This window comes from Meleagris gallopavo, chromosome Z (assembly GCF_905368555.1).
Source record: "Meleagris gallopavo chromosome Z, MGAL_WU_HG_1.1, whole genome shotgun sequence".
In the NCBI taxonomy this organism is placed as follows: domain Eukaryota; kingdom Metazoa; phylum Chordata; class Aves; order Galliformes; family Phasianidae; genus Meleagris; species Meleagris gallopavo.
In genome coordinates, this window is record NC_139435.1 from 51,742,699 (window position 1) to 51,763,107 (window position 20,409).

Below are 20,409 nucleotides of genomic sequence, written 5' to 3' on the forward strand. Positions count from 1 at the left end.
AGATATTTGGTATTTATATTAAATACTCCTTTACTTTGCTTTTTTTATGATTTAAAATAAAATCAGTTTTTTTAAAAAAAGAAATGTTTAGGTAGCCTTAGCTATATTTTCAAAGTTATTCAATTGAGGAGAATTTTTTTAAAAAAACTGGTAAATACAAGTATGTTTTATAGTTCTTCCTCTGTCTATAGTTCCAGTTCAAGGGTCAGTCAGTTAATTTGCCTTTTATTACAAAAAATCCCCAACCCAGAGAATTTCTAAAAATTCATGTTCAGATACTGTATGTTGATTGGAATATTTTCTCATAACTGTATCTCCTCCTCTGCTTCAGTCTGAAAGCATTTATTTAAAGTTTATGATATAAATATGACAAAAAACTAATATTTGCAGAGGAAAGGGAATGCTGGTGAAATACTCTAATTCGAAAGAGTGAGCTGGACCTTCAGGCAGCTTTATCTCTTGGTTGCTTTATTTAATGAATACCTCTGGTTGAAGTTAAATGAATAAATAATTTTTTAAATAAAATCATGGTTTATAGGATTACTATGAATGTTTTCTCATAAATTTTGCAGATATTAATGAGTGCAATGAGGATCCCAACATCTGTCTCTTTGGCTCTTGTACAAACACTCCAGGAGGTTTCCAGTGCATTTGTCCTACAGGTTTTGTTCTGTCTGATAATGGACGGAGATGTTTTGGTAAGTTTGAGGATTAATAAGTGTAACAGGAAACAATTACTCTGTGAAGAAGGTGAAAGGGGACCTCTGGAGGCCCCTCCCAAACTATGTCATTATGAGTGCTGGAAAGTGCTTTCAAAACTATAGCAAAATACAATCTTGACATGGTTCCTTCTTGAGCTATATTGGCATTTTTTAACCAGTTAAGAGCTTCCAGTTACACAAAACAGTATTTTCTTTTTTTTAGATACCCGGCAGAGCTTCTGTTTCACTAATTTTGAGAATGGGAAGTGCTCTGTCCCAAAGGCTTTCAACACCACAAAGGCAAAGTGTTGCTGCAGTAAAATGCCAGGAGAAGGATGGGGTGATCCTTGTGAGCTTTGTCCAAAGGAAGAAGAAGGTAACACATTCAAGATTCAAATAAAGATTTTCAGGTGGGAGAAAAGAAATATGTTTGTTTCGTGTCTTTTTGATCATTAGAAAGAGAGATGTGTTTATCACTTTCTCTTACGGCCTTCAGTATAATCATTATGAGGTTAACTAAATTAATAAAAATCAAATGGAAGAAACTAAAGAAAAAACGCCTCAGTTACTGTTTTGGCCCGAATGAGAAGTGAACTAGGAGCCTTCACTTGTACAGAATCACAGATTTTAGATATGTCCTGATCTGCTTCACGAAAGTGGATGAGTAGAATAGGAGAGTGCTGAGGATCCCTGAAGTAATCAATACTTTCAGTTACTTTTTTTTCTCCCAAGTTCAAATGCAGAAAGGAAAATACACCAGGTGCACTTGGAAGCTCAGCGTGTTCCAGTACTGCTATCCTGCCTAAATATGGTGTCGCTTTTGCATCTGGCAAATATAGCATGAGGGCTGTGATATAAACAATTGAGTTCTGAAAAATATGGTATAGATGTCTGATTTTAGATACATTAAACCATTTATCATGATTCTCTTTCTCAGTTACTCTCTATTTAAAAATATGTACCTCCACAGTTGCTTTTCAGGACCTCTGCCCATATGGTCATGGGACTATTCCTGGAATTGATGATACACGTGAAGGTAGATATTCTTTTTCCTAATTGAAAATATATATATATTTATACTCAAAGCTAGACTTGAATTTTGCATTATGTGATGGCTTATTCTGCATGGCCAACAAGTGACACTTCTAATACGTGTCGATCATTATGAGGTCGATTACCTTTGAAATTACGTAGAGAAAGACAAACAGAATGGGGCATATTGAGTTTTAAAAATGTTTTATTAAGACTTGATAAAGAAGCTAATAAATGGTTGCTAATATCTTCCTGCTTTTTAGATGTTAATGAATGCCTTGAAAGCCCAGGGATTTGCTCTAATGGTCACTGCATCAACACAGATGGATCCTTCCGCTGCGAGTGCCCAATGGGATACAACTTAGATTTCACTGGAGTACAATGTATCGGTGTGTCCCTGTTTCATAAGTGCTCAGAATTACAGCATTTTAATTTAAAACACAATTAAAAATGTGTCTCAGTTCTCTTCAGCTTACATTTACTCATTTGTTATGTACAGATACTGATGAATGTTCAATTGGCAACCCGTGTGGAAATGGTACATGCACTAATGTGATTGGCAGTTTTGAATGCAACTGTCATGAAGGATTTGAGCCAGGCCCAATGATGAATTGTGAAGGTAATTTGTCTTTTACATTTTTCCTTAGATTTCTGTACATCAAACTGCATTACTAGACATTTTGTTCTGCAAAAAGCAGGAGGAAAAAAGTTTCTCTGCTTCAGATATTTCATTGAGAAAATAATAAATTGATTTCATCAACTCTTTTGGTTTGTCATAGGGCTTCTGAAATTGCATGTTGTTTTAGTCTTTGTTTTGTTATTAAGCTGTTTGATGGAGATGGGTAAAAAAAAAAAAAAAAAAAAAGATAATTGTTGGGTCCCCAAAATAACCTCACAAAAAATAGAGCAAACCAGTGCAAAAATGCATCAATTTGCAGAGCATTTTTTTAAGTGAGCCAGCTCAGCTACAAACTGACCCAGTCATCACAATCATAGTAACAAGTGAATTGCATTGAATCCAATAAACTGAAATCAGACCACTGATTTCTTTTTTCATCCCTCATCATTCTACGGTGCTAATTTAGAACAGTGTACAAGCATGACTAACAACTTTCAGCAGCTCATTCCTCTCAATAATTGTGGATTTAGGGAAAATATGGTTTATACAGAAGAATGTTTCCCTGCAGAGTGGGTTCATTATCCATTTATGGATTTGTTGTCCAAGAGTCTGTGCAGCACAGTCTTGAATCTACTGGTAACATCTGCATCCATAGCCTCCTGTGGCAGCAAGATACAGAAGTTCACCACTCTCATAACTTAGAAAAATATTTTCTTTCATCTATTTTGGGCCAATCCTCTGTTAGTTTGAATAAATACCTCTTATTTTTCATAGTGTGGAATTCTGTTTTCATCAGATCCTTAATAGGATCCTTCTTAAAAATTTTATTTTTTTCATCAATCACTTATGAATCAATTAGTTTGTTTTCCAAAGCAAGAATTCATATTCTTAAAGTTGAGAAAAAGCTGACAGTTCTTGTCATTAAATTTCATTTAATGAGAATCTAAGTCATTCTAAATTTAAGTAACTCCATATTAATGGTGTCACTGTTTTTATGCAGAGCTTCATTCATGTTCCTCTACTTACTCAAAACCAGACATCTACAACTTTCTGTTTTAAAAATTATGTTACATTTTTTATAGTTTTAGGTGACAATAGGAGTAAAGTATAAAAATTTCTGGTTGATTGTTTTAAAACTTCGAGGAAAATGATGTTTTTATTCCTTTCTGTTCAGATATAAATGAGTGTGCTCAGAACCCCTTGCTGTGTGCTTTTCGATGTATCAATACTTACGGGTTTTATGAATGCACCTGTCCAGTTGGCTATGAACTGAGAGAAGACCAAAAGATGTGCAAAGGTAATGACTGAAATGTAAACTTCTCCCCACCTTCCATCACCTTGTGTCAGCTGAAGAGTATTCCAGATATTTCTGTGTGTCTTACATTCATTCTCTCAGAGAAATGCAGCAAGCAGCAGATGATTATTTTCTCTTTAAAAACTTAAATAAGACAAAATTTACATAAGACCAGTATCTTTGTGTATTCTTGCTATGGGATGTAAAGAACATCAAGGTGATGAAGTTCATCTTTTAACGACTCAGAAGGATTATTTCTATAACTGCAGTTAAGCATAGCTTTCAGATTTTTTTAGTGCTTGCTAGGAAAGTCTAGATGTCCTTTTTCTTGAGAAAATGCTTGTTGTTTTCAGTAACTATTGCAAAAATGTTCAAACACAAAATGTATGTATTTTTACAGATCTAGATGAATGTGCTGAAGGTCTCCATGACTGTGAATCAAGAGGCATGATGTGCAAAAATTTGATTGGTACTTTCATGTGCATTTGTCCTCCTGGAATGACCCGGAGACCCGATGGAGAAGGCTGTACAGGTAAAGCTTACGAAAGAAAGAAGACATCTGATGCAATTCCAACAAGCAAACAGTTCTCTGTATGTGTGTTTAATGAACTTGAAAGTAGCAGTTCATAAAGTACGCTTAAGATATTCGTTAGTATCCAACATCTTAAACTTACTCTGTATTTTCAAAACTTGAGCCTTATCTGAAAGTAATCCTAATGGACTAGGAAGTGTTTTGGAGGAAAAACTTTGTTTTTGTGTCTTTAGTTGTCCAGCAAAGTCAGGAAGGTTTTCAGACACTTATTAAAGTATTAAGTAACCAGATGGAAGTGACCTTATCTGATAAGTAACAAGGACAATTATTGTAAATAAAAAGTTACATTTCCTTCAACAGTAATACTGTGGCAGTTCCTTAAAGAATTAGAACTATGAAATTTTAATGTAACTGTTAGGTTATATATGTATAAAAGCCTCAGAGAGCAAGAGATGCGGATACTGCCGTAGTTTAAATCTCTGTTCACTATGTATGCAGAGAATATAAAAGGAGTAGAGCCTTCATCCTAGATGCAGAATACAAGACGTGGAATAGTGAAGGTCTTTCTTCTGCTTGATCAGTTGTTGATTTTTCCACTTCTTGCAAATGTTATGCAAAATGCTGAATGCAGTCTACAGATCTGTTTTCTTGTAACAAGAACTTGCATTTGGTATTTTTGTAAAGACGAAAATGAATGCCGTACCAAGCCAGGTATCTGTGAGAACGGTCGTTGCATGAATGTTATTGGGAGCTACCGATGTGAATGTAATGAAGGATTCTTGTCAAGCCCGTCAGGCATCGAGTGTCTTGGTAAGTGCCATTTTTGTATACATTCCACCTTATATCAAAGAATATAAAAGCAGTTAAGGATGTGGAGTTTAAATTAGGTTTCTGAGTACAGCTGCTGCTCTTATGTGAATAAGTTAAATAATGTTTCTAATTAATTAATGCAGTGAAATCACATTAAATGATAAAATATTAAATAATGGATGGGGAGCATCTTGAGAATGTGGGCTGAATTGAGCTATCAGGGGCCTTACATCTAAATTCCAAATCGCATAAACATGCTGCTATCCAGACAAATTACTTACTTTTAAAGAAGCAGAATTTAGTTACCTTAGATTAGAAGCTGGAATGCACAGCGAACTGAAATGTTTCCATGATCAGAACATTATTTTAATCACCACAGTATTTCAGCTAGAATATTTTATATTGTTAATGGAGACCATGAATATGAATAAAAAATATAAGAATGTCACAAAAAATAGCAGAATATATTTAGAAGTTATTGAGACATGCCTGCCCATTAAATACCAATGAAAGATTTAATATTCATCAACCTTATTCTTTACTATGCTCAGGCTTGTTTTTTGCACTATAAAATTACTTATTCTGTTTTTAAAAATCAAACAGAACAGAATATTAAGATTTTCATGACCAGTGTTCGAGTAAGTGTTTTACAACACCAGCATGTGAAACTGCAGCAGTATGTAGGAGTACATAAAGGACACTTGCATTAAAATACTTAGATTCAATTAGAATACTGAGGTATTCTATATATATTATGTATATGCTGTATAACCAGCTGTCTCTAAGTTGCCATTAGTAGCGTGCTGACTTCATGGCAAAGCAATAATATTCAAAGTACAGAGTATTTCCTAAGGATTAGGACCAGATGGAAAAAGGCTGCTGCAGGCTGTTAACTTCAGCCAGTCATTACTGGCAAGGAAATATCCTGCTTTCATTATTGGTTTCTTATATTTTTTATGTATATATACATATATACATGCATTATTTTTTGAAAACTGTGCTTTGGGTTAGTTTGCTTGTTACTGTTTTTTCTTTAACGCTGTCCAGATGAGACATGACTGAAAAATGAGTCTGACAGAAGCAAACTATATCTTCAGAATTAAAGCACAAACATTGAATCTCAGTGTATACTATTTAAAATATATTCTGCTCACATTAAAATATATTCAATCTCAAATCAGGGACAAAGCATGCTAGGATTTTAAGGTACGCAGGGCTTAAAGAGCTACACAAAATACCTATCTTCGGGAACAGAAATCTGCTGAGTCTTGCAAATCCCCACAGCAAACGCAGTATCTCACACAAATAGCATTTTCCGTGACGACAACTTTATCTTATGAGCCCAAAGCAACTTTCATTTAAAGGCAAAGATCACATTTCACTTGAGTCATGTATAAAATCTACAGATTATATTCCTATACTTGTAAACCAGAAGGTCGGTGTGGTGTTCAGAAATGTACAGTTTGAGAGGGGTATGAAAGAATTTAAGCTTTAAGACCAGAAAACATCTTTCCTTTGGAAGCATTAGCATCAGACTGTAGTTGACAGTATTTCCATTTTAATTAACATACTAGACAAGGGACATAACCTATTTAGAAGTGTTGTTACTGCAAAATTTAGAATTTCCATGATAACTGGGAGCTGGGAACTCTCTTCAGATGCCTGTTTGAAACAAATGCGAAGGAAGGAGTGATTGTGTAGTTTTACTCATCTTCCGTGATAGACAGGTACTAATCAAAACTTTCAAAAATAAAGGAAAATTGATTAAGAAGAGGAGATAAACAGTATGGTTATATAAATCTGTTTTTCCAGCCTTCAAACTAGTAGTGCCACTAAAAAAGACTAATGAATTGCATGGAGACTCATAAGTGCTAAGAATTTTGTCATGTAAATCATATCAAGCTACAGTTGATCCGATGTGCTTTTTTGGCCAGTAAAACAAAATATAAACAAAACAAAACAATAGCCCAACCCCAACAACCCCAATTCTGAGAAAATCTATTAAATACAAGCCAAACATAGGTAGCTTAAGTGGGAGCTCAGTTTGGTCTCCAACTTATTTTAGTATCAAGCAAGCTTGCCAGGTATGCCTTAGGCCATATCCTTCCTAGAAGTACAACTCATACCAAGTCACACAGGTATTGAACTTCAAGGATATCTGGAATAAACTTGGAATCACAACAGATGTTCAGAAGACATGTCAAGTTTTTGAAAGGCTAAGTCAAAACAGACTTCACAGAATTGTTGCTAATAATTTACTGCTTGCATGAGTTGACAAAGAGCCAAAATAATACATCAGTTGCTTAATGGCTCAGATGTTTAGCTCCTGCCCTTTCTTGATATTCTCATTGTTTCCTTACAGATAACCGCCAAGGCTTTTGTTTTGCTGAAGTTCTACAGACAATGTGTCAGATGGCCTCAAGCAGCCGGAATCTTGTCACTAAATCTGAGTGCTGCTGTGATGGAGGCCGGGGCTGGGGTAACCAGTGTGAGCTCTGCCCACTTCCTGGAACCACCCAATACAAGAAACTCTGTCCACATGGACCAGGATATACTACAGATGGAAGAGGTATTTGCAGAGATGAAAGGAGGTAGAAGATGGTAAAGAAATTCACTCACATTCTTAAGAAAATGCAGTTTCCCCTTTGAAGCTACTTCGAAGAATTTCCTCTGAAACAACAGTTTGATTTTTCAAATGCTGTTGCATGACCAGAAATTAAAAACATCTTTAAACAGTAGCTGCACTAGAAATACTCACAGCTGTGCATAATTTTCAGGGTTGGGATCTAAGGAAGGATCAACCAGTAACTAAAGGCAAGAAATGAACTCAAAGCTTTTGATTGCTGGGAATTTTTACATATAAGGCAAAAGGCAACAGCAGTTACTCTAACAGCTGTTTCACTGAATGCTTTGTAGTTGCTACTTACACACAATTTTTAAGTTGTGGTGAAAAAAAAATCTTACTGCTCATAACAAAATTCACTCCTACATATAGGGTTTTTTTTTCCTATTGAACAAAACTGGAAACAGATTATGCAATGAAATAGCAGGAAATTCTGATGTAGGAAATGATAGTGAAAGGTTCAAGAATGTTTGCCTGTGTGTTCAGGCCCATTTTGAGAGACAAAGAAACGGTAAAGTTACCATCAGAAGCATGATGATGAGGAACTGCGGAAAAACTGAAAAAGAGAGCATTTCTTTCCCTTTCCCAGTAACATTTCCATGGCATTGTGCAGAATCACAGAATAGTTAGGTTTGGAAAGGACCCCTGGGTCCATCAGGCCCAACCTGTGCTCCAACAGGACCACCTAGAGCAAGGTGTGCTGGACCACATCCAGGTGGCTCTGGAAGATCTCCAAGGAGGAGATTCCAGAGCCTCTCTGGGCAATCTGTGACGGTGGTCCGTCACTAGCACAGCACAGAAGAGCTTCTTGGTATTCAGAGGTAAATTCCTGTGCTCCAGTTTGTGCCCACTGCTTCTTGTCATGGTAGTGAGCACACTAATAAGAACCTGGCTTCATCCTCTTTGCACCCTCCTTTCAGGTGCTTACAGACATTTATAAGGTCTCCAATGTGCCTCCTCTTCTCCGGGCTGGACATCCTAGCTCTCTCAGGCTTTCTTCATAGGAGAAGTGTGCTAGTCACTTTGTCATCTTGGTGGGCCTCCTCTGAACTCTTTCCAGTATATCCATGTCTTTCCTGGAGGGGTGGGGGGAGAGCCCAGAACTGGACACAGTATTCCAAGTGCAGCCTAACCGATGCTGAGAAGGCCATTGGTAAAACCTGCTCTTTTTTCTTCATATTTTTTATTCAGAAGGAAGAGTAAATGGCAGGTGTCAAATTCAAAGCTAATACTTATTTTTTAAAAGATTACATATTTAATATTTTCTTTACAGATATTGATGAATGTAAAGTCATGCCAAACCTTTGTAGACATGGACAATGTATCAACACTATGGGCTCATTCCGCTGCTTTTGCAAAGTTGGCTATACAACTGACATAAGCAGCACATCTTGTGTGGGTAAGATTCCGCCTCTTAATTCTAATTTATTTATCTTTTTAATAATTGATGCATCATTACATAGTGCAACTCTCAGTCACCCTTTGCCTCTGAGTGTCAAAGTGGTTTTTATCTCTTTATCTCTTTCCTCTTTTCTTTGTCTTCCTAATATGCCTGTTTGGTTTTATATTTCATTTTGCAAAATGGGAAAACAAGCTATATTGGCAGTATTTCTGCAGTAGAATGAATTGAAATATGTTCCAGCTGTATAACCATTTTGACTGACAGAGGAACTTACTGGTTCATTTTTCTGTGGGTTAACTCAGATAAGTATATTATAGTATGCCTGAAAAGGAATCCTTTGTCTGTAAATGAAAATGTTAATGTCACTGTCACTCTAATGTTTAACTCTGCCACTGTAGCAGCAACTCCTCTGAGACTCCATGGTGACAGTAGGGAAAGAAGTGAAAACCCTGCAAAAATGAATATAAGATACTTTATCTACAAACAATTTTCTATTAAATCAAGTGTTCAGGAAACATGTTTCAAACAAATCAATACAAGAAATATTTAACAGTTTCTCTCTTTAGATCTGGATGAATGCTCGCAGTCTCCTAAACCGTGCAATTTTATCTGCAAGAATTCAGAAGGGAGCTATCAGTGCTCATGTCCTCGAGGCTACATCCTTCAAGAAGATGGAAAGACGTGTAAAGGTAAGGGAAGTTAAAGACAGTAATTTCAATTGTATTGCACTTTGATTGAAAATGAAATAATTTTGAAGTGTGATTATTTTTCCAAGTTAGACTAGGTGTACCTCTTTTGTGTTGGCTTTTCATAAGACAATTTCTCTTACTTTCAGATCTTGATGAATGTCAAACTAAACAACACAATTGTCAGTTTCTCTGTGTCAACACCCTTGGAGGCTTCACATGCAAATGTCCACCTGGTTTTACTCAACACCACACAGCTTGTATTGGTAAGAAAAACAGAAATTTTCTTGCATCAGTTTTTCTCTAAAAGGCACATTGTCATTTTTTGTCCATGAATTTTTCAATATATAAACAGTGTTAATTCGAAGCAATAATATCAGTAGTCCTGAAAGCAAGACTTGAAAAGCAGCAATTACAGTTAAAGAAAAAAGAAAGGGTATCCACCAACTGTATCTTCTTGCTTAGTAAATGGTTATATTTATTTAATACATGTTATTATGTTCTAAGTATAACCACATGGACACAAAGGAGTAAAGTATTAAAATCTGATTTAAAACCTAGTTAAAAGAAAAACATACTACCTTTTCTTCTTTAATAGATACAGATGTCTTTAGATCTTAAGCATATGAATCTTGCCACTGGAACTGTTTTAGCTAAGCTAATACAGAGGTGAAGCATTTTTCCTCTGTCAGCAATTACGTATCTTGGACTTCCAGACTCATAAATGAATTATAGCTTGTGCTTTATTTATTTATTATTTTATTATTGTTTTTATTAATTTTTATTTTATTATTTTTATTGTTATTTTATTTTCTTTTTGTTTATTAAGTACTTACAGCTTTCCATGAGTCATCAGATCATCTGAAATTTGAATATGAAAAGCAACATTGTTAAAGTCAATTTTTGCATCTCTGTGGTTTTCAGCTTCTAAAAATGTGTTTTATGAACATTTTATCCCAAGGGATACTACCTTTTTCTCTATGCTCTCTATTTTTAAGACAACAATGAATGTGGTTCTCAGCCATCACTCTGTGGATCGAAAGGAATTTGCCAGAACACTCCAGGAAGTTTTACCTGTGAATGCCAAAGGGGATTTTCTCTAGATTCTACTGGATTAAACTGTGAAGGTAACTAGTGAAGGTCAATTTATTTTTATGGTGCAAATCCATACTTCTGTGTATAGTTGGTCCTATGATGTCAAAGATAATCACATTGATAAAACAGATCAGCAGACAGAGTAAAAGTGTATACCAGTAATAAATAGGAATGTGTTTGAGGTTTTTAAAACATAAATGTATGTAAGAATGTACTGCCTTACTCTTTTTCAAACAAGCTAGAATTAAAAAGGGCTATTTAGTTAGACTCTCAAACAACTCTTTTCAGAGTGTCGTCACCTTCACTTAAGGCTTATGCATCAAAAATGTTTTTTTTTTTTTTTTTTTTTTTTTTTTCAATTTTCACATACTCTGACAGGAATCTCTGCCATTTTTTTTCCTAACTGTAATCATCTTCCTGAAGGCATCTGATATCAAATTCTAAAATCCCTACATGTCTTCTTCTATAGCTTTATTTTTCTCTCTTGGTCCAAAAAGGAGCCCCAGTTGAGAAATCTAGATTCCAGAGTTCCAATGTCTTTAACGGGTTTTAGGTAGTGAACAAAGAAAAATGGAACAAGTATACAAATTTATGACATGTCAAAACATCAGTTACTTTGATAAAAGTATTTAAAGTAGGAACTGATATTTGGAGTGTATCTCTAGAATAAAGGTGCAGCATATGCCCAGCCAGAAGTTGTAGAAAGCATTGTCATCTGTCAAGTTTACTTTGTTCTCTTCAAGTACATTCATCCTTCTTGCACACTTTAACCAGTAACCATGAAACAAAACACTAATTACATGTACCCAAGCATTCTCAAAATATGTAACTAACTGGACCATCAGAACTGCTGTATGTGCACTTACTCATGAAAGCACAGCCTGGTGTTGTTTTCTGGATTTCACATTTAGGGACATTCCCATACCACAGAATTTGTGGACAGCTGTGGACAACTGGAGTGTTATTTAGTATTTGTGGTATCATTTTTTAAATTTTTTACTGGCATTGCAAGCTGTACCTGACACACTTGTCTACTTACAGTGGTTTGGTATATGCTTATTTATTATAGCAGACAGTATTTGAGATTATCATGTTTTTACATTTCAGTTTTATTTGTGGCTGTCTCCATTTTTTAGATATTGATAGCAGACTTTTTGGATGGCTTTTTCTAGCCATCTAGGAAACTTAAGGCTTACTCCTGCAGAATTAGTTTGAAAACTGAAGTCCAATTCCAATTGTGTTCTAAACACAACATCAAAGCAACATTGTGTAATTACACAGAATAGTCTTTCTTCTCCAAATCTGAGTCATGTAAAGGTTCAAAAACCACTTGGTTATTGATTGATGGGAAGAACTCTACGTGAATTGAGCATCAGGCTTTCCAAACAGACAGCCTCAACAGCTTTGAACAGTATTCTTATGTCATAAATACTGGTGTTTGGCTGGTCTTCGAAGTGAGAAACATATTTTACAACATATATATTGATGTAATTATTTCATGTTCTCCTTCTCTCCCAAATGCAAAGATGTGGACGAATGCGATGGAAATCATAGATGCCAGCATGGCTGTCAAAACATCCTAGGTGGATACAGATGTGGATGCCCACAAGGGTATATTCAGCATTACCAATGGAATCAGTGTGTTGGTAAGGAAACAAACAAACAAAAAATACATTTAAAGGCAAAACTGTACTTGTGATTACAGTGACAGTAAGGAGAAGAGTGGACACTGTGCATGTCTGCAAAGGATATGTAAGCACGTAGTTTTTTAATCTGTCCCCTTCATCCACTTCATACTCGTGGTGAAGATCAATGACAGAAGACAGAGAAAACATACATATTCATAATATATTCATCATATTCATATTGTTAAAGCTCTCTGTGACAAGGTGTCTCTCTTACTCTGACTCCCTTCTCCTCAGGAAAATCCTCATCTTAGAAAGGTGGAAATGTGTTCCTTGAATTCCTTCAATTCAGGCTTAAAGCAAATAGCTTTGTTGGAGAAAAAAAAAATCCAGCTTTTCATGAATAAGAATCACTCACCATCATTAGCTTTTTGGGAATAATGTAGAGCAGAGTCTACAGTAAAAAGGGAGAAAAAATACCAACATAATAATTAAGGGTTTCCTTCTTCCAAAATACAGTGTGATGGCTTTCATTAGTTCGTGAATAAGGACAAATTAATCAGCTTAGCAGTTTTCTTCTGCGTTTGACTCATTCAGTCCATCATTTCTTCTTTGTGTTTCCTGAACTAAGCCAATTCTCACATGATACAGAAACTAAGAAATCAAAAAATACAAATAACCAGCACAGCTGAATTACCCCATCCTGTATGTTGCAGTAATCAGAGAATGACTGAGAGCAGTGATGTTGATCTATAGGCTAATCTTACTACTCTATCACACATCAAAATCAGTTTTTTACATGTGCTTTGCATTAAATAATACACCATGTAGTTTTTCTTAAGATCCTGCCACCACCGTCACTCCTTTATACTACTCTTCAACAAAAAATGCAGGAACACACAGGTAACAATTCCCACAAATCTCCAGTACAGCACTAGAGACTGAATGTAGAATAAAGATGGATAGTCCTCAAAAGAACGTGACTTATAATAACTGCTGGCAAAATGGTAAAAAATGCACCAATGATGCTAGAGAAGAAACGTACAGGGAATCAGTACCTTGCTACGATAAATAAAATAAGCAGAATACCTACCAGTAATCAAATCCATAATCTTTGATGCAACAAGGTACTTTACTCACTCATTTTTCACAAGATAACCTGCAGCCAAACTAGTTGGACTGAGTGGAGGACCCATGTCTGTATCTTACTACCCACAAGGTGATAACAGTTCTTGGTTTCTCTTTCATTTTTGGTGGCTATTCAGATTGTCTTTCCTCTCACAGAACCTGCGGATTTCTACTACAAATACGTGCTAACTCCACCTTATCTCTAGTTACCTATTAACACGATTATAGTCCAAGCACGACTGGAATTCCAACTCATATCTCTTCTGTGAATCTCCTGTAGTAGGAATATACCCTGCCAGGATAGAAAGAGTATTGGCATGGACGCCTTAGCAAAACTGGAGATATTGAAGAAAAGCAGAGCTTTGGGGAAAAGTTTAGAAGTAACAATATCCCAAAACATCTTTTCCAGCTGTTAATGTTTGGGACTTTGGCCATTGTATTTTTTAATTTGTAGACCACATCTTTGTAATAAGGTCAAGGACGCAGCAGAGCCCAAGGACTTGTATGTGTTTTGATTTGTTAGCTATGTTGTGCTTGTCTGACGTCTGTTCAGATTAGAAGGTATCAGTACATTTTTGTTTACTTTCTAGATGAAAATGAGTGTTCCAATCCTAACACATGTGGCTCTGCTTCTTGCTACAACACACTTGGAAGTTTCAAGTGTGCCTGCCCTTCAGGATTTTCTTACGACCAGTTCTCCAGTGCATGCCATGATGTTAATGAATGTTCTTCTGCCAAGAACCCCTGCAATTATGGTTGTTCCAACACTGAAGGTGGTTATCTTTGTGGCTGTCCACCAGGCTACTACAGAGTTGGACAAGGGTGAGTATATCATGCACAGTACTTCATCAGACTCATTCAAAGGGGGACAAAAAGGCAGAATGGCATAACAGTTAGTCTGAAAAGTAAGTGAAGGACAAGCTATTGACTCATGGTTTTTTTCTACATTTTTTGTGAACAATATACACAGGCAGTGAATAAATATCTCTAGCAATAAAAAAAAATTATCTGCACCCATTTCAAATGTAACATGTAACCAACATTGTACAGTTAGTTCTGCTTTTTCCACCAGTATCATCACAAGAACTGTGCATCATATTTGAAAGGTGAAGGTATTCTGATAAAGTTTCCATTGATTGGAAAAGAGGAAGCATAGCCCCATTTTCAAGAAAGAAAAAAAAGAAGATCTGGGGGTCTGTGGGCCAGTCAGTCTGACCTCTGTGCCTGGCAGATCCTCCTGAAGGGCCTGCTAACACACATGGAAAATAAAGATGGTGTGATTGGTGGTAACCAACATGGCTTCATCAAGGGTAAGTCACGCCTGACAAACTTGGAGGCCTTTTATGATGGAGTTGCAGTGTCATTGGATAGAGGAAGAGCAACTGACATCATCTACCTGGACTTGTGCAAAATGACATTGTCCTGCATGACATCCTGATCACCAGATTGAAGAAAAATGGATTTGATGGATGCACCACTCGCTGGATAAGGAATTGACTGGGTGGTGGCACTCAGAGAGTTATGATCAACAGCTCAATGTCCAAGTGGAAATTGGTGACAAGTGGTGTTCCTCAGGGATCAGTGTTGGGACTGATGTTATTTAACATCTTTGTAGGCGACATGGACAGCGGGATTGAGTGCTCTCTCACCAGGTTTACGGAGAACACCAAGCTGAGTGATGCAGTTGACAAGCTAGAGGGAGGGGTCCAGAGGAACCTGGACAGGCTCAAGAGGTGCCCAGGCAAACCTCATGAAGTTCAACAAGGCCAAGTGCAAAGTCTGGCACCTGGGTTAAGTCAGTCCCAAGCACAAATATAGGCTGGGCAGAGAATGGCTTGAGAAGAGCCCTGAAGAGAAGGATTTGAGTGTGTTGGTTGATGAAAGACCCAACATGTGTTGGCAGTGTGTACTGGCATCCCAGAAAGCCAGCTGTATCATGGGTTGCATCAAGAGAAGTGTGACCAGAAGGTTGGGGGAGGTGATTCTGCCCCTCTATTCTGCTCCCATGAGGCCCCACCTGGAGGACTGCATCCAGTTTTGGGGACTCTAGCACACGAGGTTTAAGACTCAGTGGTCAACTCAGAATGTTAAACACAAATCATTCTGATACGTAACAAACACTAAAATCTTTATTGTCAAAGTCAGGGAATAATGGTTTTGTTTTGTTTCTTCATGGTATCTGTAAAATTTTTGTATAAAAATTAGAAAAACTTACACACCTTCAGCCAGCAGTTGCATTTCATTCAGTATGTGAACGTATTTCATTTACTAGTGCAGAGAAAATCAATTCACAGACATCTTGGTAAAGAAAAGAAAGGGATACAAATACCATAGTACAGAAAACATGCACTTATTTTCCATTTAATTGAACAGTTCATAAAACTGCAAAAACTAAAACAGCTGCTTTTATTCAACAGCCACTGTGTCTCAGGGATGGGATTTAACAAAGGCCAGTACCTGCCAGTGGACGGAGATGCTGATGAAGAAAATGCTTTATCCCCTGATGCCTGTTATGAATGCAAAATTAATGGCTATCCAAAAAAAGACAACAGAAAGAAGAGAAGTCTTAATGAAACCGTATGTATCAGGAAAACTTAAGTACTATTAACAGTTTTAATCTTCAAGGTATTTTCAGAGATTCAACGCTAAGTACTGTCAGTAAGTGGAGGGAATTTTATTACAGGCCACATTCAGTGGAAAAAATCTATTTTTCCCTGTTTTCTTCATAATTTTCACACTTCCTTCTTATTGGCAGGAATGTTGTAACAGCTATCAACAGCTGAAGTTTTTGAAGCTTTTCTAGTCTGAGATGTGGTCTAGTTCCTCAGAATATATCAATTTCAGTTTTCCTGTAATTACGGAGAGTTGGGACAGTAGTCATTTCTGCAGTCTGCAGTTTGTTCTGCTGTCAGGACAGAATCCTGCAGTCTTGAACAGCTAAATGTATCTTCTTGCAGATTGCTAAAGTCTAAGTAACTTCCCCTAGTTGGTTGTAGTTGTGGGTGGACTAGAGTCCATGGCCTAGCTGATTAGGGCCTTGCTTAATTCCTACATTTGCAAAATTGCTGGTGTTAGAAATTTACACTTCTGTTTTACATTGTTCTTACTTTTCAGTTGTTCTTCTAACTTTTCAAACATAAATTATGGAACACTCATAAAAACCATGCCCTAATATTTATGCCATTTAGATACTTCTTTGTTTGTTTCAAGTTAAACAAAAGTGTTCTTGTACATCTGTCACTTGCTCTTCCATAAGATAGAATGTTGTCTTATATTGTTGGCTTCTGTATTGGAATCTGCAGTAGGTAATGGGAAAATGACTTCAGTGAGGGAGAGATTTCCTTCAGGGGTTCAAGAGCTGCATAATGTAAACAGGCAAAATGCAAACACTCAAGTTAAATAGTAAGGTGTGCTGAACACACAAGTTATACTGAAAGAATAAGTAAATAAACATCTTTTCTAAAAGAGTAAGAACTTAAAATAATCCAGAAGCTATCATCTCAGTACACACTATTTTGCATGATTGTTGCAATCAAAGACAGTTCTCATGTTGGTTTTCTAAAAAAGACATCAGTCATATAATTTCTTCTTTAAAAAATATAATGTTGATTGTTTAAATGATAGGTTTTCCCACGCAAACACAAACTTCACACAAATATCACTTGCCCTACCCACTCCCACTCCTGCATTTTAATCTGAATTCTGTGGTCAACTCACCACAGAAACACCTGGTGGTTTTGAAAACACTTTTTTCTGTTGCATAATTAATTTCATATCTAGTTCTAAATTATTACATCTACTTATTACTGTTTGATAGCACTAAGATTTTTTTACCATCTTAGCAGTGATTTAAATGGCAGCAGAGACATACTTAAGCACAATTGATGTAGCTATAAATGTCCCTGTTCATTGCAGGGGAGCTAGACTGGATGACCTTTAAAGGTCTGTTGCAATTCAAACGATTCTATCATTTGTCAGAAAAACCATGTCAGTATGTTTCCTTTTCACCTCCTCTCCATGGTGAAAGTAAAATGAAATTTGGACAGCAATACATACCAGCTGCTTCTGTAGAAAGCAAACAATACAGCAGTTCTCTCCTTGCTTTGGTTTACTTTTGAATCACTGTGCTTCATCACCAAGAGCTGAGCTTGCCTTTTTTAGAAGCCAGAATTGATTTCAATAGTTCTATCACAAGTTTCAGGGAGTTTCTGTACAGTGTTGTGTTGTGTCCGTTCTGTTCCAGTAATGTTACGCACTGAAGCTGATCATAAGAACAAGACTGTGCCTCTCCTACAGTCTTAATTTCAATACTAAACATATATCTCTTCTTTACATGGACTTTTTGCACGCATGAAGCTAAACAGATTCTGAAAGGAGACTGAAATCTGAGCCCCTTCTACAGACTTGATGCTGTAACTTTAATTATCCTGTTAAGCGTGTGAGAGAAGCCTTTAAGATTTACAGGGTGTATTATATGAAATCGAGCAGTTCTTCCAGCTGGAAAGTATTTTCAGTGGCTTCTTTTACTGCTAGAGTTTGAGAAATGCAGAATGCACTGTTGCTAAGCAGTGACTGTTCTTCTCTCAGTGCAAACAAATATCTGTTCCTTCCCTGCTCTCAATTTCGTTTCCTCCTTTACTTCAGATTGAGGAGGTTAGCTTGGAAAGCCTGGACATGGATAGTCCTTTGAAGATGAGAGTCAACATTTCAAGGCTTGACAGCAAGGAGCACATCCTACAACTCATGCCAGCCATTGAGCCTCTTACCAACCATGTGCGCTACATCATCTCACATGGCAACGACGACGGCATTTTTCGAATCCATCAGAGGGATGGACTCAGTTATTTGCACACAGCTAAGAAAAAGTCAGTGCCTGGAACATACACACTGGAAATCACTAGCATTCCTCTATATAAGAAAAAGGAGCTAAGGAAACTGGAAGACAGCAATGAGGACAACTACCTCCTTGGAGAGCTTGGGGAAGCTCTCAGAATGAGGCTGTGGCTAGAACTCTACTAGCCATCTTCCAGACTGAGTCCAGTTCTTCATTCACTTCTGTTTGTCTATTTACCCACCTGAACATATCTGCTTTTCATAGGTTTTAGAACAGTCACTGACTTTTGGGGGATGAAGGGAGAAGGGAAGACTTCTCTCTATTCTATGGAGACTGCAGAACCACCCTTGCAAGAGGGGCAACTTGTGGCAATCATGATTACTGTATCTTTTATATAACCTCAATTTAAAAGTATATTAAAAAGCTAAAGTTTGAGAGATCATCATATGGCACTAAATGGCACAAAAAAAATGTGAGCTATTTTTTTCCTGTTAGCAGTCTGTAACACTTCGGGTATTTTGCTATAGTTCCTAATTAAAAAATATAGATGTTTATTTATTTTTAATGCAGTAATATATGGAGAAAATAACAAATTATGTAAACAAAAAGGGAAACGTGCTTGTTTTTCCTTAGATTTATAAATTTGAGCTATAACATTTTAGTGGTACTTTCTTAAAAAAAAAAAAAAGATTTGAAAAATGTTTCCTTTTGTATTTGTGCCAGTCATTCAAATAGTATATAAGTAATTTTAAAATTTATCAAAGCCGAAAGAGCACTGTGATACATCTTCCAGCTATTCTAAAGTGCTCTTGCAAAACTTTGAGTCTTCAAAGGAAAAAAAGACTTAAAGGAACATGAATTGCAATACTAGTCTCAGCAGAGATCATATTTCACAGTAGGTTAATAGGATTGTATCTCTGAATCAACCACATCAGATAAAGTAAGAGGCACAACCACTGTAGCAAAATACCTTGACTGCTTTTAATACCATTAGAATGCAGAACCAAACTGTACTGTACTTCCTTCCAATAACCTCAAGGAACCACACATGCTAACACACCTCATTCTCACAGAAGGTGCTCTACATACTTGCATTACTGTAGGCAGCTGAAGAAAACATCACTCTGAAAGGGACACATGATGTTTCATACTGTTTGGTGCTGGCTTGAGTTAATGGTGCATTTACTAAAAACTGAGAGCTGTATCAGGACTGCCATATGTGCAAATTATTTATGCAGTGCAGACAAGGAAAATGTGTATTTGAAATCCATTTGTTAGAAGTTTCATTAATACTGTAGTTATACACCGTACGCCTCATTTTATCATAGCTTATTTTGTAAGAACGATGTGTGTACAATGAGTTGACATTTAGTTTACTTTAGTAATTTTTTTAAAAAATGTTGTACCATTATGTGTTAAGTGTATGTCTCTATGGTGCTTTTTTTTTACAGCTGGTGCTTGTAACCAGCTGTGTAACAGAATCTCATATGTGAAAAAAGCCAAAGCACACGCTGACTCTAGGATTGTTTCAGTCACATATCGGTGCTGACCAAAGATTACTATCAAGTTATACTCAGTGGTTTTTCTTTTCTTTTGTTCTTTATGGGGATTTTTGAAAAAAAAAAAAAAAAAAAAAAAAAAAAAAGTACATTTTTATTAAAATGTTTGTAAGAAAAAAAAAGTTTTGTTTGTAGGTTTGTATGACACTTTTCTTGCAATAAAGCTTATTTTCGGGTAGTTTGGGGGCTTTTAAAATCTTAATGTTCTTTACAGTGAAGAAGTATCTAATTGTAAACTTGAAGGACTTCCAAGGTAGAAAAGAGAGTTGTTTTGGTGCAAATGCTTTTTCACTTAGAACTGAAGTTATACAGCACTTAGGAATAAGGTTATACAGCATTTGCTGACTTAGTTCCTCTATCAGCACAGGATCTAATTATACGAACTAAATCATCCCTATGCAATTAGGACTCTGCATTGATTACAGTTCATCATATAGTAGGATTAAGGGGGCTGGCCCTGCAAAGATTA

General features: G+C 36.4%; 1 protein-coding gene across 1 annotated transcript in view; it reads left to right on the forward strand.

Moving 5' to 3' along the window:
- FBN2 (fibrillin 2) overlaps positions 1-20,118 on the forward strand; it is a 167,873-nt gene extending 147,755 nt beyond the window's left edge. Inside the window, exons 49-65 of the mRNA XM_085213340.1 lie at positions 573-698; positions 925-1,077; positions 1,672-1,737; positions 1,997-2,122; positions 2,233-2,352; positions 3,527-3,649; positions 4,047-4,178; positions 4,863-4,988; positions 7,351-7,557; positions 8,885-9,010; positions 9,580-9,702; positions 9,849-9,965; positions 10,698-10,826; positions 12,321-12,440; positions 14,138-14,369; positions 15,965-16,124; positions 18,192-20,118. Of these exons, the coding sequence (XP_085069466.1) occupies positions 573-698; positions 925-1,077; positions 1,672-1,737; positions 1,997-2,122; positions 2,233-2,352; positions 3,527-3,649; positions 4,047-4,178; positions 4,863-4,988; positions 7,351-7,557; positions 8,885-9,010; positions 9,580-9,702; positions 9,849-9,965; positions 10,698-10,826; positions 12,321-12,440; positions 14,138-14,369; positions 15,965-16,124; positions 18,192-18,566 (2,561 nt within the window). The 3' untranslated portion in view covers positions 18,567-20,118. The remainder of the gene's footprint in view (positions 1-572; positions 699-924; positions 1,078-1,671; positions 1,738-1,996; positions 2,123-2,232; positions 2,353-3,526; positions 3,650-4,046; positions 4,179-4,862; positions 4,989-7,350; positions 7,558-8,884; positions 9,011-9,579; positions 9,703-9,848; positions 9,966-10,697; positions 10,827-12,320; positions 12,441-14,137; positions 14,370-15,964; positions 16,125-18,191) is intronic.
- Positions 20,119-20,409: the final 291 nt, after the last annotated feature.